This window comes from Peromyscus eremicus, unplaced genomic scaffold (assembly GCF_949786415.1).
Source record: "Peromyscus eremicus unplaced genomic scaffold, PerEre_H2_v1 PerEre#2#chrX_unloc_1, whole genome shotgun sequence".
In the NCBI taxonomy this organism is placed as follows: domain Eukaryota; kingdom Metazoa; phylum Chordata; class Mammalia; order Rodentia; family Cricetidae; genus Peromyscus; species Peromyscus eremicus.
The window spans coordinates 1,610,907-1,631,616 of NW_026734288.1; the positions used below are offsets into that span (position 1 = coordinate 1,610,907).

General features: G+C 37.2%; 1 protein-coding gene across 1 annotated transcript in view; it reads left to right on the forward strand.

Moving 5' to 3' along the window:
- The first annotated feature begins 451 nt into the window (after positions 1-451).
- The window catches only part of LOC131900896 (zinc finger protein 431-like), a 47,321-nt gene continuing 27,062 nt past the window's right edge, over positions 452-20,710 (forward strand). The window contains exon 1 of the mRNA XM_059252219.1: positions 452-478. Within this exon, the coding sequence (XP_059108202.1) occupies positions 452-478 (27 nt within the window). The remainder of the gene's footprint in view (positions 479-20,710) is intronic.

Below are 20,710 nucleotides of genomic sequence, written 5' to 3' on the forward strand. Positions count from 1 at the left end.
TATTATGGGCACTCTTCTACCTGTGTGGCAGCAAATCACTCCACCCCACAAAACATAGTGGTCTGGACAAGCTAGCTAGCCACATTGTGTCCAAGAGGAGTAAGAGAAAGTACCTATTGAGAGCAGGAAGAAAGCAAGTCTGCTTTGCAGCCTGGGGCAAGAGCTATTGAAATGCATATTTCTGCTGATCTAGAAAATGTCTTTGTCTGTGGTGGAAGGGAGGGACAGGAACCAATTTTTCTGCTTTTAAGCACATTGCAACCCTATGGGATGTGCTTTTGTCACTCAGGTCTCATTAGCCAATCAGGTCCTCCAGGTGACCTGCCAGTCAAGAGTGGAGCAGCGTTCTTCCTGATGCCATAGGTTTCAGACTTGGCTTTCAAGAAGAGCTGGTGCTATTTGCTTTGTGTGCTCTCCTGTGAGCCCTGCTGCAGGGAGTTGAGCAGAGAGCATGGCTGACCTGGGAAACCATGACAAGGTGAGTGAGTTTCTTCTGTCTCCAGATAGGTTGAAGCAGATGGTGAGGTATTAAATTCACTGTGGTCAGTTCTCCAAGGACCTGGTGGAAATCTGTCTGTAGAATCTCTGTCCTCTGAGGTCCCACGTGGTACTCAAAACTCCCCAGACCCAGGGGCAGGCCTCTGAATCACTGCTCTATGGGCAGTATCTGCTCACAGACCTGGAAGTAGGGAGCTGTGCTTTAAAACATCAATGAAGCTGGGCTGTGGTGGTGCATGAGCCAGGTGGTGGTGGCACAAGCCTTTAATGCCAGCACTTTTGAGGCAGAGCCAGGTGGATCTCTGTGAGTTTGATGCTAGCCTGTTCTACACAGTGAGATCCAGGACAGGCACCAAAACTACACAGAGAAATCCCGTTTCAAAAAACCAAAAATAGCTGGGTGGTGGTGGTGCATGCCTTTAATCCCAGGATTTGGGAGGCAGAGCCAGGTGGATCTCTGTGAGTTCAAGGCCAGCCTGGGCTGACAAGTGAGTTCCAGGAAAATGCACAAAGCTACACAGAGAAACCCTGTCTCGAAAAACAAAACAAAAAAAAACCCAAAAAAACAAAAATTTTTGAACTTCAACATGCTTTCTGTGAACCCGTGGAAAGCAGGATGCCAAATTTATAGAATACTTTCTATTAACATATAGAGATTCAGTGTTTTGCATTTAATTTTTACATGTAATATCCATTTATAGTTAATTTTGTGGAGGGTTGTAAAAGGCATCTTATGCATTGGGTAGCACTCCCTACTAAGGTGTGATGTAGATGAATAGAATTGGTGACTTAAAGAATTTACTAATGCTTAGGAGATAGGAATTCTCAAAAATAGAATTCTGAGGAGGGAGGACTGCCTCTAATACACCCCAACAATAAGCACATGCTACCCAGGCCGGTTAGAGATTAGAAGGGTAAAATATACTTACATTCACCAAGATTGTCCAGACATTTGGCTCCAAAACATCACAAAGGTGCCAATACAGATATATAATAAGCCACTAGGACCAAATGTATCAAAGAATTAAATTATAACAAGCTGCTTATTGAGGCATTATAGGGTCTCAGAAAACCTTAAAGCCTGGCATGCCATAAAGTTCCAGTTTTTTTGAGAAAAGCATACTTCTGCCACATGGGCAATATGACACCAGGTGATATTTATTTGAAAAAAAAATACTGTTGTTTTAAAGACTGGCCTAATCAAGCAAGGCTTTCTTTTGGGCCCTCTGTTAAGGTGGTGAAACATTCTTGGGAGAGCTTGGGGCCTAGGCCTTGGGAGCTTACCCTAAGAGCCTGATATATTGACAATAGAACAGAGCTCCTTCCCTAAGATCAGGAATATGTTTGGCTGAACTGCTAATGTTCTGGAACCAGACCTTTTATGGTCGGGTGGCTTCAGACCCCACATGGAGCTGTGGTTATTAACACAAGACCACTGGTGGTCTTACTCAGTAATGTTCTTGAGATGCTCTGTGTTCCCCTTTATGGCACTGTTTGATTAGCCTCCTCCTGAGTCTGTCCTATGGTATAATAGTTTCTGCTGACTTCAATGAAATCATCCATTACCTTCCATTTCCCCCCTAGAAGTATTATACAAGATGCTATTTTTCTTAAGAAGCTTACATGACATACAATATAGCTTGTGCAAGACCACCCCAACCCAGCTCTTATCTTTACTACTTTCCACTTTTCCCATAATTCTCATCCTCTCTCAGCTTTAGCCCAGCACAATGTCACTAAAGAGTGATCTGCTGTCTCAGGTGTCTGGTATGTTTAAGAAATAATTCTGGTGATATTTTTGGTATCTAACTGACCCATCTGCCCAAATGGCTAGACCTACAAGTTGCCTGTCTCTATTTACATTGTTCAAAGTGCAACCTGGAGCATGAAGTTAAAAGACACAAGGATGAATGCACATGTTGAATGCAAAATGTGTCAAAGATGTCTCCTATTTAAGCATTTGCCAGAGATGGATGCATACTATCATTAATGGTATTTTTCTTTATTAATATCCTAGGTATGATTTCTCCCTGGGAAGTCATATTAATACTAGGACAGCCAAATTTCCATTCTGTTAGAAAAATATTTTGGAGAGAAGCTCTTTTATGTTGACTCAGGTGTCCTTGATTCCATTCTCTTGCCCTCCAAGCCAAAGATCTCACTGTTCTCTATACTACACCTTCAAAATGCTTAAATTAAATGACTGTCGCATCTCAGAGTTATAAAATTATTCATTTGAGTCATGTAGTTGACTATCCAATACAGTCAACAGAAAAAGTTTCTCATGTGGAGCATTGCTTCTGACTCCAGACCAAAAAGCAGAAATAGTTTATTGTGCACACTCCAGGGTGAAGCAGGGTAGACAATCACCTGCTGGAGTCACTATTATAAAAAAGACCTGATTATAGTAGGAGGAGTTGTTTTATAATTTCTCATCATGTTTTAATTTATGTCACATGAATGATCACAGACCAGATTGTGTGAGTGTAGAGTATCCGAAAATTATCTTAAGCTAATGAATATTTAATTTGCAATTAGTCAATTCTCCTATGCAGATCTGTCAAATCCTGCTTGACACAGTTATGCCAGCTCAAAGGTTTGAGAAAGAGGTCAATGATTATAACTCAATGTGCCAATTATAGATCTCAGCGGCCAACATATGCAAATGAGCAGGATCAATCTATTTCATATTAATGACATCCCCTCCACTAGGGAAGGGCCTATTCTTTTTCAAAATCAATATAGCTTAATTTTTCATCTTAAAAATACATTATTTATATCATTTTTAAGATTACATATTGGTATCATTTTTTAGTGGATTACTGCTCTTATCTCTATTTGTTTGTGTTCTCCAATGTCTCTAGGTAATCAGTAGTTTTATTCCTTTTCTCTCAAGTGATGTTGATTATTAATTTCTGTGTAGAGCAATATCTCCCTTAGTTTAAGCTTTCCTCATTCTATGTAATTGAGAATTTCATTGAACAGATAATCCTGTTTCTGCTGCCCAGTGCTGGGAAAAAAGTCCTCCAATTTCTTCCATTCTGGGCCTTGACTGGTCAGTAAGAAGAAAAAATAAACCAGTTAATGAGTATTCTCCTATCTCTCTTTCTTTTAGTGGAGAGTTATAAATGAAGAGGGACCTGTGCAAGAATTGAGTTCATTGGTCAACTTTGAAGCTGGTGGAGTCACAGTGCAGAGAGGGAGAGGCAGGTTGGGGGTTGATAGATTTCCTACTTCAAGAGTACTTGAGAATAGCTATGTGGAATTAGGTAATCAAATTTTGATGTTCCATAAATGTCCTTATTGGCCATTTCTTGGGGTCCACAGACAAGGGCAATCAAGAATCTGGATAAAGGACTGACATTATCATGAAATCAAATTGCTATAGTTACAGTACTACAATCAAAATATATGTAAGTAAAATGTGGCCATGCCTGATGGGACTGTTATTTTTGAGTTTTAGATATACACCCAGAAATAAAGGTTTGAGAAATCTTTCATGTGTTCTAATACAAATCCCCAGACTCTGGAGCACATGGCCATTATACTCATTTCAACTTTTCAAAACATATTTTTGAGATTTTATCTACATCATAACCACATCCTCTTTCCTGTCTCCAAGCCATACCATGACCATTCATTGTTTTCTAATGCATGGCCTGTTTTTCTTTATTAACAATTATGCAGTAACAACAGTTACTGTGTGAATGTGACCTTTTTTGGCTACACAATTTCCCAGCTATGATGAGGCAATGGGTTGGTTGCACTGCGTATTGAGTATATAATTAAATGTACTCCCAAAGGAACCTGTGCTTTGGATGAGGAAGCGGATATGCTCTAAGAGAGTAGAAGAATGTCCACAAAAAATGGGAACTTTCTAGACTAGGACCCTGTCTCCTGGGCTGGAAGGACAGAGCTGAAAGGACTGTGCTTTCTGTGTCCTTCGATCTCTGATCACCCAGTAGGAGAGCTGCTTGTATTTTGAGGCACACCTGGGTGACCCTAGCCAATTAAAGACTTATGGAATGCTTTTCAATCAATAATAAGAGTGGCAGGTAGCTTTCAGATTCATTCCAGGATTATGTTCTGCTTCTGCTGTAAATAGTTGTAGGGAAGATCACCAGCTATGCCATGAGGAGGATAGGGTATTCAGAGCAGGTCTGTTGAGCTGTTTTGGTTTTTTTTTGTGTGTGTTTTTTTTTTTTTTTTTTTTTTTGGTTTTTCGAGACAGGGTTTCTCTGTGTAGCTTTGTGCCTTTCCTAGAACTCACTTGGTAGCCAAGGCTGGCCTCGAACTCACAGAGACCTGCCTGGCTCTGCCTCCCGAGTGCTGGGATTAAAGGTGTGCGCCACCATTGCCCAGCTGTTGAGCTGTTATATCTGTTGGTATTTGGATGGATGATGAGCCAGACTGTGGTTCTGTTGGACTATGTGGTGACCTGGGCAGTGGTCCTTGTACTTTGAGCATCACTGTGAATGGATTTCTAGGGTAGGGGGAGAGTAGAGTCCTGGCATAGGAGGATGTGACTCTTGTAATATCACTGTTCAGTGTGTACTCACAGGCAAGCTTTTGGTGTGCAATTGGAAGACACATGAGAACACTGAATGTCTGGTTTCTAAAAGTTCTGAATATTGCATTCCAATTTTAGGTTTCTCTCATAAATGTTTTCAGTATTTTAGAAACTGGTAAAAAGATGGTGATGTGGATTGTGTTTCAGCAGTACATTATCAGAACACTTTTCAGTTTCTGCTACCACCAGCTGCAATGGTGTGATTCAGCAAAGTTTAGTTCTAGCGGACAAAGGAGTTTATGAGCTACAGAGGTTTTTTAGGTGTGCATGGTGTTGGGTAGATAGATAGGACAGAATTCACATTTAGTGCCATAATCCATGTGACATAAAGCAGATTATAATTTATTCTTCTATTTTGCTTCGGATTGGACATCAGTGGGGCTGGTCTTACCTGAAACCACAAGGAGTCATAAGGCACTGCAGAGACATAGCATAAGATAACCTCCTTTTGCAGAGAGCGGTCTAGAGCATGGGGCTTCTGCCTTTGTAAGAAATATCAGTAGTTTTCAGGTTAAAATAAATTGTTCAAGGGTCACTTTGAGTTATTTTTGTTGTGGTTGTGAAGTCTGTGCTTATTTACTTTCTATACACATAGAATTATAGGTAACTGGGTAACATTGTTCAATATCACATTTTTCCTGTTTAATTTTTCTTTGGTCTCTGATTTATTGTTGACTATATTTTTCAGGCTTTGTTTTTTTGTTTTTCTCTATCTTTATTTTTTCACAAATATTACACTCATTCTTGATTACTGTAGCTTAGTAGTAAGTATAGAAATCATATTATGTCAACCTGTGTAAAATTTTTTCCTAATTCCAATGATCACTTTGAGTGTTTTCATTGTGAAAATAGCTTTGTAATCAGTTATCTTGTTGTAAATTGTTGGGCATTGTTATTGTACTGTGTTCATTTTATGCTGCAAATTTACCATAAGTAAAAACTGCATTTTGATGCATCATGTTCACAAGGATCAATTATTTGCTTCTATATTTATTTATGTTGTTGTTTATATGTGAAAGACTTTTGGTTAATTGGATAAAACATGTTATGGTTTTGGCAGGTGGCTCAATACATATTCTTTTTGAGGATGAACTGAGTTCTGATACCAACACTCAGGTTGAGAGGCTCATAATTATCTACTATTCCAGATGCTGTATATGTTCTTTCTCCTGCGCAAACATATGCAAAAATTGCAAAAAACTTGTTTTCAAAATACTTATGGCTTCTAAAGCAATTAGAGCAAAACAAGTTGTTTTAGGTGTACACTGATATATTCAAAATCTATTGTTTTTTATTTTGTTTTAAAAAGTTTTTATTTCTTCACTTTGATTCAGACTTATAGGCAATCATCGATCATAGAGGGAAAATGGTGTCTAAGTGTTCTTAACAGACTTCCTTTTCTTTATCATAAAAGAATGAGATCCTTTTAGAAGTCAAACTATTTTCTATAATATTAAAACTTCAGAAAACTTGAAGTGAATTTCTCCAATTTTGGTGGCAAATCCTCCTCACACAACACATTTTCTATTATTGGCAAAGAAGAGAATTATTGTACAGGATGTGTGCTGGTCAGTGATTTTTTTATAGATTGATTTTATTAGAATATTTTTGTTATTGTTTAACAAAACATATATTTTTTTTATATGTTTGTATTTTTTTTATATGTTTATATTTTTGATATATTTGTAGGGTTTTTTTTCCAACTCTTTTTTTGTGGTGCCATGTATGTTGTTAGTTTTATTATCATCTCATTACATTGTTGTTTCTATGAAAAATGATAGATCTTCAACATTTTTGTATTCTGAAAATTTCTTGTTATGAGTTCATTGTTTATTTGTTGGCTTATGAATTTTGTGTGGAGATATAGTTTTAGTTTTCTCTTCTTGATCTTAGAGGCTTGCCTCTTCCCAATTCCAGGTATATCTGTGGTTTCTGGTTGTTGCTATCTTCTTGTTTCTGTTTTTGCAGCTTAAGTGACTGATATAATTAAAACATTGGTTTGGATCTTTAAAACCTCCTCATATACTGTTGTCTTTTTTTTCCTAATTAGCTTCAGCTGTAAGCATGACATAGCCTAGACTCATCTCAGGGTACATCAGTTGAGAGTGTTCCCAGACAAAAATATCTGGTTGCTAAGTCTGAGGGAGATTGAGTTGATTTTGAATGATGTGGGAAGTCTCTTCCACTGAGTTGGTAATATCTTTAAGAAAGTGGGCCTGGACTGGATAAGAGAGCTAGCTTAGCATGAGACTGTGACAAAGAATGAGAGAAAGCCAGGAAGCAATGTTTCTTTATATTTTCCCTTCATTTATTAGCTTGAGTTTCTATCCTAAGCTCCCACAAGGAGGGATTATGGCCAAGGGGTATTAACCAAAAAAAAAACAAAAAACAAAAAAACCTCATAATTATCTGAGTTACTTCTGGTTAGAGAATTTAATCCCAACAACAGAGAAGAATTTTGGAATGAAAAAAAAGTACCTAAAATGTGATTTTTCTGACTGCAAAAGACTTGTAATTGTTTGGCCTCTCCTTACTATCTTGAATAGAATTATTTTGTTTTGTTTTCTAGCCCAGGGAGGCCACTGATTCATGGCATCTTTCCTCCCAGCTTCTGAATGCTGGGGTTATATATCATGTGATTCTACTAAGAATAAAAGGTTAGTGTTAAATCAGAAGGTCTGAGTTTACTGTTTCTTTTAGGGTTAGAAAGGAAAGTGGCTCAGCCAGTAGAGCTATATAAGAGAATCCACAGAGACTGAGGGCATTTGTTCACATCCATTGTGCCATTCACATAATGAGGGAATGACATGGGGGATTTGAAAACAAATACTCAAGTTTAGGATAATGGTAACCAAGTTATCCTGCTTGTCAGGATTGCAAGAAGAGCTTACTCCAGCTTACTCAACACCATCTGAGTTACTCTGACTCATACCAGTTAGGAGATGGATCCTAGAAAATGGAATTTTAAATAAGAATTATTTAATGTTGGTTTTTGCAATTTGCAGCCCTTGAGAGTTTCAGAGAAGTAGAAAATCTCAAGTTAGCATCATGTGGGATCTTCACACTAGAGTGATTATTTGCTAGTACATGTGTTCTGTATATTTTAAAGTTTAAGGACTTCACTATCACCTGCCAATACTAATGGATGGTATTATAATTTGTATATCTAGAGTTGCCAACTTTGTCCTGTGACAAAAGTATCTATCTAACGTTTAGCACTAGAGAAGTTTCAAAGTGGTGTTAACAGCTTTGTAGACCAGTGGATATAGGGAATTTGGGTAACTGTAGCCACTGTTGCTTCAGATAAAATAATATTAATCACTAAAATCTCCCCAGTTATGAAATTCACTTAAGATGGTTCAGTAGTAAACCTGAGTTATTTCTTGTTTGTTCAAAAAGCAATCACACAAGACAATATATTTGCATTGACTTTAGGTGCCTGCAATTATTTTATATAAAGTTTATTTACATGTATTAATGAGATCTTGAGATGACTTATAGCACATAGCTATTCACGTGCCATAAGCTTGTTCCTGGGAACACATGATAGGGAGAACCAAGTCCTCAAAGTTGTTAATTGGCCACTGTATGTGAGGTCTAGCATGAATGTGCACTACCCGTCAAACAGATACCCACATAACACACACCTCTTTCTTTCACATGCACACATGTATACAAATAGATGCACAATGAATATATAAACATGCACACCACACAAAAATACACACACTGCACTCAAACATAAACTATACACACAAACACAAAAACACACATACACACAAATACGTGCACAAACATAAAGACACAAAAACATAAACAGAGACAAAGATCACAAACCACACACACCACACAAACACATACACACAATCACATGCACAAACACACACAATTCACACAAAGAGATATACACAGACAAATATACACACATACACCCTCAAAGAAATTTTAAAAACAGTATTAGTATTTAAAGAACACTTCAGATATGTGTTGAATAAATTTGCACAGAACTGGATGTTTTTCTTTGGTTTGTTATTTTTTTATTTGTATGACATAACAGCATGTTCTGACAAGGACTTACCTTATAAAAGTAGTCATTCCTGGTACCCATAACATAAATATTTGTCAAGTGTGATACTTTGAATACTTTGGCTACTATGAGGAGAAGTTGCATACAATATTTTTGCATTTAAAATTAGTGGTTTAGAAGAATGATTTTGAATCTTTATCAGTACCACATGAGGTTGTGACTGTGAATGATGGAAACAGATGCAGAGATTCATAAGTAAGCAATGGGCTGAGCACCTGGAGTCCAGTCAAAGAGAGAGAGGAGGGATTACATGAGAAGATCATGATGGGGAAACCCACAGATACAGCTAACGTGGGAGCTCAAGGACTCTGGACTGTCAGCTGAAGAACCTCAATAAGACCAAATTTTAGATCCTCAGAATGTGGCTGACAGGTGTGAGTATTCTGTAGTGTGTGGCATCTCTGAAGGTGGGACCAAGATTTATCCCTATTGCATGAGCAGACATTTTGGAGCACTTTGCCTATGGAGGGAAACCTTGCTGAGCCACGATGCAGAGGGGTTGAGGGCTTGGTCCTGCCCCAGCTTGATATGCCAGACTTGGTCAAATCTGCATTGGAGACCTCTCTGAGGAGTGGAAGGGATCGGGTGGGTGAAGTTGTAATGAGCAGGTTGAGAGGAGGAACAGGGAACTGTGGTTGGTATGTAAGATGGAAAAATACTTTAAATGTTAAAAATAAATCAATCCTAAAAAAAAATGGCTGTTACTCTTGGAGACACTGAAATTTTAAAGACTCTTGAAGCTTAAGTAATAAAGAATTTTATATTTTGATCTAATAAAAGTACACTTTGTTGGGATATAGTTTCATTTTTGACACATTCTGTTTCTGTAGCACTGGCTGTCTTGGAACTTTCATATAGACCAGGCTGGCCTTGAACTTACACAAATATCCTCCTGCCTCTAACTCACAAGTGCTGGGAATAAAAGCTTACACCAGTATGCCTGGTCTTCATTTAGGTTCTTTGAAACAGTCTCAGTATGTATCCTTGATGGATCTGGCATTGCTGAGTAGAGCAGGCTGGCTTAAAGCTCAGAGATCTGCTTGCCTTGAACTCCAGAGTTCTGGGATTAAAGTCTATACTGCCACATCTGGCTGAGATATTCTTTATATGACCACTAAATGTCAATGTAGGTTGTACTTTGAAAAAGCAGAGTAATACCAGGGGGCTAACAATTTTGGGCCAGGCTTACTTATTTTGTGTCCTGGTCTTTAGTAGGCTGAGGTAGCTTTTAATTCCATATTCATGAGAGGATAGCCTTTTCTTGTAGCTCTTAGCCCCACACAAGTCACTGCCCAGGATATGATTTAAACATGTAAACTGTGAAAATGTTGCTCCTTTTTTGATACTGCACGGGTTTTGGTTCACAGTTGAAGAAATCTTGTTTTTCATTCACATCTGCTTGATTTTTGTTTGTTGTTTGACCTTTGTGACCCATGTATTCACAAATTAGTTCTAAATCATCATTATCACTCAGCTTTTCTTTTAAAAAGCTTATTTGCTCTTAGAAATATGTTTTTTTATATCTAAGGTTTATTATTGTAGAAAATTTCTTCTTGGAGTGAAACCCAGTCAGGGCTCAAGCTAGGCAGTAGCTCTTGCACTGAGCTGCTTTCTTCCTTAGAAATACTTGTGTGATGTTTGAACATTTTTTTGGTATGATCTCAGTAAATAGATAAAGCTCTTTGCTTAGTAAATCTTTTGTATGAGATTTTACTTTCTCTACGTTTCTTATAGTAGAAAATTTTGCTATTAGATGACTTCATTTCTCAGTTTTTAAGGCTTTTTGTTTCATATATCTTGTCTTTGAATAAAGAGTCATGATTTTCTTGTGGATAATATTGAGACTGTGTAAGGAATCGTCTTTCATTTTGTCACAAAGTCTAAAAAAATTTGTAGCTAAATTATATTTAGCTTGTTTTTAAAATTATAAATAATGAATTAATCAATATATCTGAGCTTGTTTTGTTGGGTAACTTTCCTGGAATTCATCAATACAGATCATACTAGTCTCATTCTTGGGGTAATCCTACTACCTTCCAGGAGCTGGGATTACAGCTGTGTGTCCAATAAACTATCATTTACTTTCCAGTTATTTTCTCCCCTCATAAATGTCTTATTAAATAATTGTGTATTGCAGCAAATGTGAAATCAGCTAACAAATGCAGATCTTGCTTTCAAGTAAATAATCATTGAGCTAGATTTTTTTTTTTTATTCTTTAGTCAGAAGTTAGTTAGGATTTTTGAGATCAGATTACTTAAATTCAGGACACATTTTCAGTCCTATGGTAGTTTGGAGGCATTATGTATATTTAAGTGATGCTATTATTACTTTTCTATAACAGAAACAATGTCCCAGAATGGTCCAGACAAATACAAATTAAGGAATAAAGTTTTCCTACACTCCCAGAGAATGTTCTTCTCGGACACTGAAAACAGGTTATGCTCCTTGTAGGGGAACTCAGAGACTTGTTTTGTCACAGTGATAAATCTGTTTATCCAGTGTGGCTTTTAGGACCAGTTTGGTGTTTTCTGTGAATGTAGGGGCCCTGGGTTAAGAAGGAGGTGAACACAAAATTATGCATAGCCAGAATCCAAGAGTGCTACTTGTCTGAACTCCAGCCTACTAAAATTGTGTATGCAATCCTGGTTCTTGTTTTTACACTATTGCCTTTTTATGTTTATAATCCACACAATATGTAGCCACTGCTGATCCCCTTTTTTTCTTTGCATATTTCTTACTAGAAGATAGGAGCTTTAATTTAAGGTTTCCTGTGTTTGTAGTTTGACTACATGTATGTCTGTGTAGCACTTGTATTTCTGGTACCTATCAAAGCCAGAAGTGGATGTCAGATTCCCTGCAACTAGAATTAAAGATGACTATGAGCTTCCATGTCAATGCTAGAAATCAACCCCAGGTCCCCAATAAAAGTAATCACTGCTGTTACTTGCTAAGCTTTTGCTACATCCCCTCAGTTTTTGCCCACATTATAGGAAATCTGGTTGATCTTATCTCTGTTAGACTTTATTGCTATTGTGTATTTAGTTGAGTTTTTTTTCCAACAGGCTCTTGGGTAGCCCATAGTGATCTTGACCTCATTTGAATCCTTGAAATGTTGTTCCTTCTTCAGTGTTTCAAGAAGTGCTGGGATTACAAGTGTGCACCACAATCACAGCTGTTTTGGGTCACAGCATCTCCTCTGACTCCACCTTTCTTCTTGATGTATCTCTCTCAGATTACACACTTCATTCTGTTCTGCCTTGTCATAGGCCATAGCAGCTCCTTTATTAACCAGTGGAAGCAACATATGTTCACAGAATACAGAAAGACAATCCCACAGTAGCTGTGCATGTCTGACTTTATGACTTGGTGTGTTGGATAACACCCAGCTGACAATGGGCAGTTCAGGTCACACGGTAAGGTGGTGGCCACTGTCAAATGTTCAGTTTCTCCCAGTGACTGGAATTAATGGGGTGTGCTCTCATGCTTGGCCATATTTATTTTTGAAAATGATTTTATGGGCATCAGTGCCAGACACTTCAAATGGCTTTAGGAGGTATTATATTTTAATTCTCTAATGCTCCTTTTCTTGCATGTAATTCAGTTCTCTCTCTGTCTCTGTCTCTCTGTCTCTCTGTCTCTCTGTCTCTCTGTCTCTCTCTCTCTGTGTGTGTGTGTGTGTGTGTGTGTGTGTGTGTGTGTGTGTGTGTGTGTAGACTGTGGCACAGGCTTTAAAACTCACAATGATCTTCCTGCCTCTGTGCCCAGTATGCTGGCAGTGAAAGAACGTACTACCGCTCGCATCTTGAAAAATAATTTTTATGGTTGAAGACTCCTCTTCTTATGGTTGTCAGGGAAGCAAGGAGATGGTGTCAGAACTCCTGATACTGGAGTTGGAGATATTAGTGACTATCTGTATGTACTGGTAATGGAAGCTGGATGCTCTGAAAGAATCTTCAGTGCCCTTAACTGGTAAGGTATTTTCCAACCTAAGTTTTCTATTTTTGATTATGTTTCCTGTCCAAGGTAGCCCAGGCAGGGTCAGGTACTAGATACTGACTAAAAAGTAGAATTCTCCTGAGAGAATTAACCTCAGACAAAGATGAGCTCCCTAATTATTTAGCCAATACAACATGGTCAGCCCATTATCCATATATATAAAACCAATAAATATGGATGCAGCAGATTGTATTAATGTATTTCAGCATATTTATTCACCCACACTTAAAAAGGGAGAATTTGGAAAGGATTTGGGAAGGGATGGAAGGAAGAGATAAAAGGGAAGAGTGATGTAATATATTTTATTTAAAAAATATGAAAATAAATTTTAAATAAAAAAGGAGCTAGATTGACAGCTCAGCAATTAAGAGCACTGGGTGTTTTAGTAGAGGACCCAGGTTCCATTCACAGAACCCACATGGTAGCTAGCCATTTGTTGTAATTCTAGTCCCAGGCATCTCCTGCTTTCTTCTGGCTTTGGTGGGCACAACACACAGACACATACAGAGAAAGCACTTTATAAATAATTTTTTTAAGTTATAAAAAGGAAAGAATGAAATTCTTTACAGTGATGTCACAACCCTGAGCCAGAAAAAAAGCCAGGGCTCATTCAAATGAACTCCTGCTGGTCTTGCATGGAAGCAGCTGTGACCTTCTGCTAAGCCAGCCTGCTCAGAGAGGAAAGCAGTTTTGTTCTGAGGTTAACATTTAACATTTCTCTATTCTATTTGTAAAGCTTGCTTCTGTAATTCCTCTTTGTAATCCTAAATTTTTCATTTCTGGAATTCCCTCAGTTTCTCTTTTTTTTATTGTTTTTATTTCAATTGTCAGGTCTTAAACAGTAGTATTTGTTTTCTTTAATGATTTTTTGTTTTTTCTTGGCTTTATATAAGAGGTTTATTGTTTTACTCCAATTGTTTGCATTTTCCTAGCTTTCTTGGAAGAGTTTATTAATTTCCTCCCATTGTTTGTTTCTGCTTTCATGAATTTATGTAATGTATTTATTCATTTTTAAGGGCCTCTATCATCTCTATATATTTGGTTTTAAGTTTTTGCCCTTGTATTTCAATTATTTTTGAATATTTGGGGCCTGCTGCGGTAGGACACCTGGGTTCTGGTGGTGACATAGTGCCCTGACTTTTATTAATTATGTTCCTCTGCTAGGCATCTGGATTTAGGGTGATAATAGGTCTAAGTGCTGGTTTATAACATCATCTTTGTTGGATGGCAGTTTTGTTCCTGGGTTTGTGTTTGTTCTCTGGAGTTTCAGAGTGTTTGTTGAATGGGTGTTGCCTTTTTCTTGGCCTTCTTGGCTGGTGTGTTCAAAGGAGAATGCTTGATGGTGTTAGGAACTGGGAGAAGAGGAATTCAGGGGAGATGATTTTCAGATGCACTGAGGGATGGAGAGGGAAGAGAGTAAGCTGCCTCTGATGTTCTACTCCACTGATAGGAGCAACTTTTTAAATCAGGTGTGGTGTAAGAGACAATGTGGTAGATCTGCAGACATCATAACTGGTCTTCTGGAAGATGTGGTGAGTAAATGACCAGAGGGTTTCCACCCCAGTTGGGTGGTGGGACTCAGATATGAGGTGAGTAGGGAAGGATAGGTGGGGATGGTCTTTGGAATCCACAGGAGACATAAAAAGGGAGAGGAGAAGCTGCAGCTGGAGTTCTGTTTCAGCCCCCAGGGCAGTCCTGAGTATTGAATCCCTGAGAATTGGTTACATCTGTGGATAGTCTTCCTTGTCCCATACCCAACATATTAATACTGATTCATTAGGTTCCCAGGGATCATTTATTTACTTATTTAGGCTTCTGCTGTGGCTAATCTGTGAAAGACATCTAGTTCATTGGGAAAAAAAGTAGTATTTGGGCTGAAAAGGCCAGTTAGCAAGTATTCTTCTTGGGGGAGTTCAGATATGAGCACCCAAGTTTGGAGGCTTATAATCAACTACTATTCCAGATCCAAGGGATCTGACATGCTCTTTGTTCTGTCACCTATACACACATTGAAAATATTCTTTCTCACACATACAAATATACACATACAATGGGTTTAGACTTGTTTTCAAAAGCTCTTATGACTTATAAAACAATTAGAGAAATCTGGTTGCTTCAAATATATAATAAAGTCATACAATATCTTTAAAAAACTATTGTCTTTCATTTATTTAAAAAAATTCATTTCCTCACTCTGATACAGGTTTACATCTAATCTTCAATCACAGGAAGCAAAATTATTTCGAAATTTTCTAACATACATCTTTTTTTTTAATCAAAGGAGAATGAGATAGTATTAGTAGCCAAAATTATTTTCTACAATGTAGAAATATCAGGCTTCAAGTAAGTGATTTCAATTTGGTGGAACAGTCTCCTCACCCAAACCATTTTCTATTATTTGTGAAGGAGAGAACTGGAGTGCATAGGGTGAGTGGTAGTCAGTGATTTTTTTGATTTTGATTTTTATTAGAAACTTATAATTCCTTTTAAAGGGACAATGTTATATTTGTAGGTCCATCTTTTTCTGTCATTTTATCCCCATTTATCAGTGGTACCATTTGTATGGTGTGAATTTTTATTAGTTATGATATAGTTATATTGTTTCTCTGGCAAAAGATGGAACTTCACTTATTTTTATTTTATGGAAAATTGCTATATTATGTTAGGAGTCCCGTAGGTTTTTGATTTGGAGACTTTCTGTGGAGGAACAATTTTAGTTTTTTTCTTCTTGATCTTAGAAACTTGTATTTCTTCCTTTCTTGGTGTATCTGTATTGCTACTTGTTATCATCATTATTTTTTCCCTCTTTAAGTTATTGATGTAGTTGAATCATTGGGCTTTGGTTTGTAAAGTCTCATATATTATTGTCTCTGTTTCCTAGTTACTTTCAGATGTCAACATTTCCAAGCTCACAGTCACCTTTGGGAACATCTGTTGAGGATGTACCCCATCAGAGTAGCTAGTTGCTAAGTTTTTGAGAGATTTTGATTGATGACTGATGGGTGATAGCTCTTCCACTGAGTGTGCAATATCCCTAAGAAAGTTGACCTGCATTAGATAAGACAGCAAGCATGGCATAAAAGACAATGACTACGTTAGAGACAAAGCCTGGAAACAAAGATTCCTCATGGTTTTTGCCTTCAGTTAATAGACTGAATATCTATCCTAAACACTGACAATGATGGATTGTTATCTGGCAGAATGAGCCAAATAAGCACGTTTGTTACCTAAGGTACTTTTGTGTAGAGAATTGAATCAGAGCCAGAAAAAAGCAAGTTATATGAGAAGGTGATAAACCCAAAGTGATTTTATTGTTCAAAGGTACTGGGAATGGTGACTTTTGGGGGAATGTTGAACATATCAAAATTTGGATGGCAAAAGACAAAGAAAGCTGCATTTGGAGCTTAATTGGTTATTCTTGTAATACTTTGAATAAAATACTGTTAAAATTATTTCAAACAGTGGAGGTAGAAGTCAAAGGATTTCAGTGGGAATTAAAATAGTGGTCATGTATGTGATATTTTGGACCCTAACTTTTCTTATTTTCCCATGCCCTCAAGAAGCTGATTGAGTAAGGCACAATTAAAAAAAAATAATGAGGGCTGGAGATATGACTCAGAGGATAAGAGCAGTATCTGCTCTTCCAGAGGTGCTGAGTTCAATTCCCAGCAACCACATGGTGGCTCACAACCATCTATAATGAGATCTGATGCCCCCTTCTGGCATATGACAAACTTCCAGAAAGAACACTGCTTACATAGTAAATAAAATAAATCTTTAAAAAAAAATAATGGGGCTGATTTCTTAGATGGAATATTGACTGTCTTGGATAGCTATTACTTATGATTCATTCAGTACTACATTAAAAAATCCAGAAGTGGACATAAATAAATAAAAAGTCTATTGGTTGGAGAGAAAAAGAGCACTATGAATTTGAAGAAGGTAGTCAAATGCTGAACAGAGTCAGGAATGCTCAGGGAGATTATCACCATTAAAAAGAAGGCCCTCATTCTACATCAGAAGCCTAGCAAAGTGTCCCAAGGGTAAGAATTCATCCTTATATGCCCTCAGTTAATAGAGGGATTATGCAAAGTGATTGCCATTCCCAGGAAGCAATTTTATTCAAAGCCTGCTGCAACTCTGGTCCAAGCATGACAAAGGCCATCACAACTTAGAAACCAAATTTGGGAGAATCATTGATGTTGAACTTGTTCTGGAGACCAGAATGATGTAAAATTTAAGATTATATATTTTTAGTCTGCATTTTCAGTTCAGCTCTGTTGTAGGCATCTGTGTTTGGTATGGTAAGTGCTCCAGTGAGAGGACTGTCTGAGTTCTTTGCATGATACTATGAGAATGAAGCCTGAGTTGTATTTTGAGACCATAAGATGTTGAGATAATTAAGCTATGAAATATCTTACATAGAGAGCTAGCTACATATAGGGAATGGAGGTAACCATAGAAAGAGATGTATGGGAAGTTGTGGAGAGACAGAGCCATCTAAGCCCTTTGAAAATGAAGCCTCATGTCTCTGACACAGAGCTAGCTACCATATTCAATGGTTGCCCTGCTGGGTTTCAGTCTTCCCTTGGTCCAGTGTTTCCTCACTGTGTCTTAGTTCCTTTCCTTTGGGATGCTAATGGATTTTCTGTGCCTTTCACATGTTGGAAATATTTAAATTGTTTTCTGATTTTATAATATGACACAGTAAAGAATTTGTCTTGAGTGTCAACAGAAACTTTGGACATTTCAACAGTAAAGGGGTTGTTGCAGACTATGAGAATCATTGAAGTGACTAAATGCATTTTCTTTATGGAAGACACTTGAGCCTATAGTGACCTGGGTGAGAATCTAGTTAATTGAATAAAAAGCTCCCAGATGGATGAGGTATTTGCACATGTGTCTCTCCTTGATGACTTTCTTTGGGGTACTTGTGGAACCTCTCTCGATAAAATATCTCATTGGGGCTGGTGATATATTCTTCTCTAGCCTCAACCCATTTCCTTTTCTATGTTTCTACTATGTTGTGGTTGAAATGAATGAGCCAGCTTCCTTCTTGTGCTGCCATGACTTCACCACCAGTATAGATAGTATCATCAAATCACATAAAATACAATTGATGGAATTGGTATTCAATGCTAAGCCACTTTGCTAGCCTGAATTTTGTAAAATTTTGTTGTTCCTATTTTTGTTTCTGAAGAAAAGCTTTGACTGAGTAGCCCTGACTCTCCTAAAAGTAGCTCTGTAAACCAAGTTGGCCTCCAACTCAGAGATTCACCTGACTCTTGCTCCCACATGCTGAGATTAAAGGTTGTTCAACATTTCAGGTTTTTTAAATATATATTATTGGGTGATCGTCCTAGAGTATATGTTTTTGTACATGTCAAGCATTTGTTGTTTTGCTGAGCTTTACCCCCCAGTTTCAATTTTGAAATTCAGCAGAAGATACTATTCTCTTCCTAGATGTAGTGTCTGAGCCTTCTGAGTCATTGGATTATAATTGTGTGACATTCTTCTTGCTTTTTTGTGTTTGTTTTGATGTTTCTTTTTAATGAATATGATCCTTTTGTCTATATACATGGATGTGCACCACATGTACACCTGTCCTCACAGTAGTCCAATGAGGGTCTTAGAACCCACAATCTTGGAATAATGAACAGTTGTGTTATTCCCCCATATAAGTTCTGACTATTGAGCCCATCTGTATGCAAGACCAGTAAGAAGTCTTTTACTTCTGAAGCATCTCTCATTCCCTGTGTTGATTATTATTTTTTTAAAGATTTATTTATTTTGTATACAGCATGTATGACCAGAAGAGGGCACCAGATCTCATTACAAGTGGTTGTGAGCCACCATGTGGTTGCTGGGAGTTGAACTCAGGACCTCTGGAAGAGCAGTCAGTGCTCTTAACCTCTGAGCCATCTCTCCAGCCCCCCTGTGTTGATTATTTATGATCATCATTGATATTGCTAATGTTATCTTCTTTCTATTTGTAACTGTTTAAATGCACAGTTCCTTTTAATAAGAATTATTAATGTACAGTTTAAACTGGAGCAATTCAGGTTTCTGGAAAATGAATAGAGAACTGGAGTGAATGCCAACCTCTTTATAGGACCTTCAGTAAAAAAAAAAAAATCTCTGAGTTCATCTTATCTTTTTTGTTTGTTTGAATTGAAGATTCAGTGCAGATGCAGTTAGCATAGACTACGCTAACTTTCACCTCAGAAGCACATATACCTGCTTCTACCTTCTTAGTTCTGGGATTAAAGGGGTGAGACAATATACTCAGCTTACAAATCTTCTCTGTAGTTAATAATTGTTCATATAATTTCTCCAATGGGTGCTCACTACTGTTGAAGTGTTTGCTTGCCTCTCTATCTCTGTTAATAGGCATTTCTCTTGCAAGGTGGTATCCTGTTCAGAGCATTCAGAAATTATAGAGGTCAACTTCCTATTCAGTTTATTTGTGAAGTAATTTGATTTCATTGTAATGTCTGAGTTATAGAATTTGTGTAGCTCTAACCAGAATTATGTAGCTATATTCTCAAAGAAGCACACATTTACAATGTAGTATCATGCTTTTTTCTTTTATACATATGGTTGGCATATTTATGTATGGCATATTTTAGAATGCAGTGACCTATAACGATGTGCATGTCGACATCACTCAGGAATAGTGGGCATTGATGGATCCTTCACAGAGGAATCTCTACAAAGGTGTGATGCTGGAGACCTATATGAACCTCATTGCTATAGGTAATACTATAAATTTTCCTTCACATTTTAAATAGAGGGACAACTGTTTCACAGTTATTGATGCTCTTCTGCAATTCTAATTGAGAATGAGGAAAAATGAGGTGAATAAATCAGATTTGGTTCTAAGGATCACTGAAGATAGTAATGTAAAATTTTCAGTATCCTGTAGTATTTCATACATTTTCTTGTCCTATATTTTAGGCTACAACTGGGAAAATCTTGAAGTTGAAGAACATTGTCAAAGTTCTCAAAAACATGGAAGGTAATTTTCTTGTAAAAGCTGATAGAAATGGGCCTCTGGATATATATAATTTATGTGGCTGTTTTAATTAAATGAAACAGTGTAAATAATTACAGCTTAAAATGCATTGATGATCATTAAATGCTCATAAAGACACATGGCAGGTAAGTGAATTGTGTTTGGAAGTGATTCTTTTAAGAAGAAAGACAAAAAATGCCTATGACAAATCACCATTTGAATAATAGCATCATCAAAGCTATGCTGTACAAATGGCAATCCATTTAGCTTCATATTATTTCATATTACAAAAGATATACTCATTGAATATGTGATAAGAATATATACACAACCTTGTAATAAGCAAATAGTCCATAGTATAGTTACTCATATAGTTGTTCTGTCTTTGCTAATTTCAGTTAAATAGGTAGTTAGAGTCAAGAGTGAAGGGATGGTTGTTGTAGAGAAACATTATTCCCTATACCACATGTTGATGAGGGACAGAAAGTCCAACTGTACATGAAATGTGGAAATATTCTTGTTGTTATTCTTTCTTTAATAGTT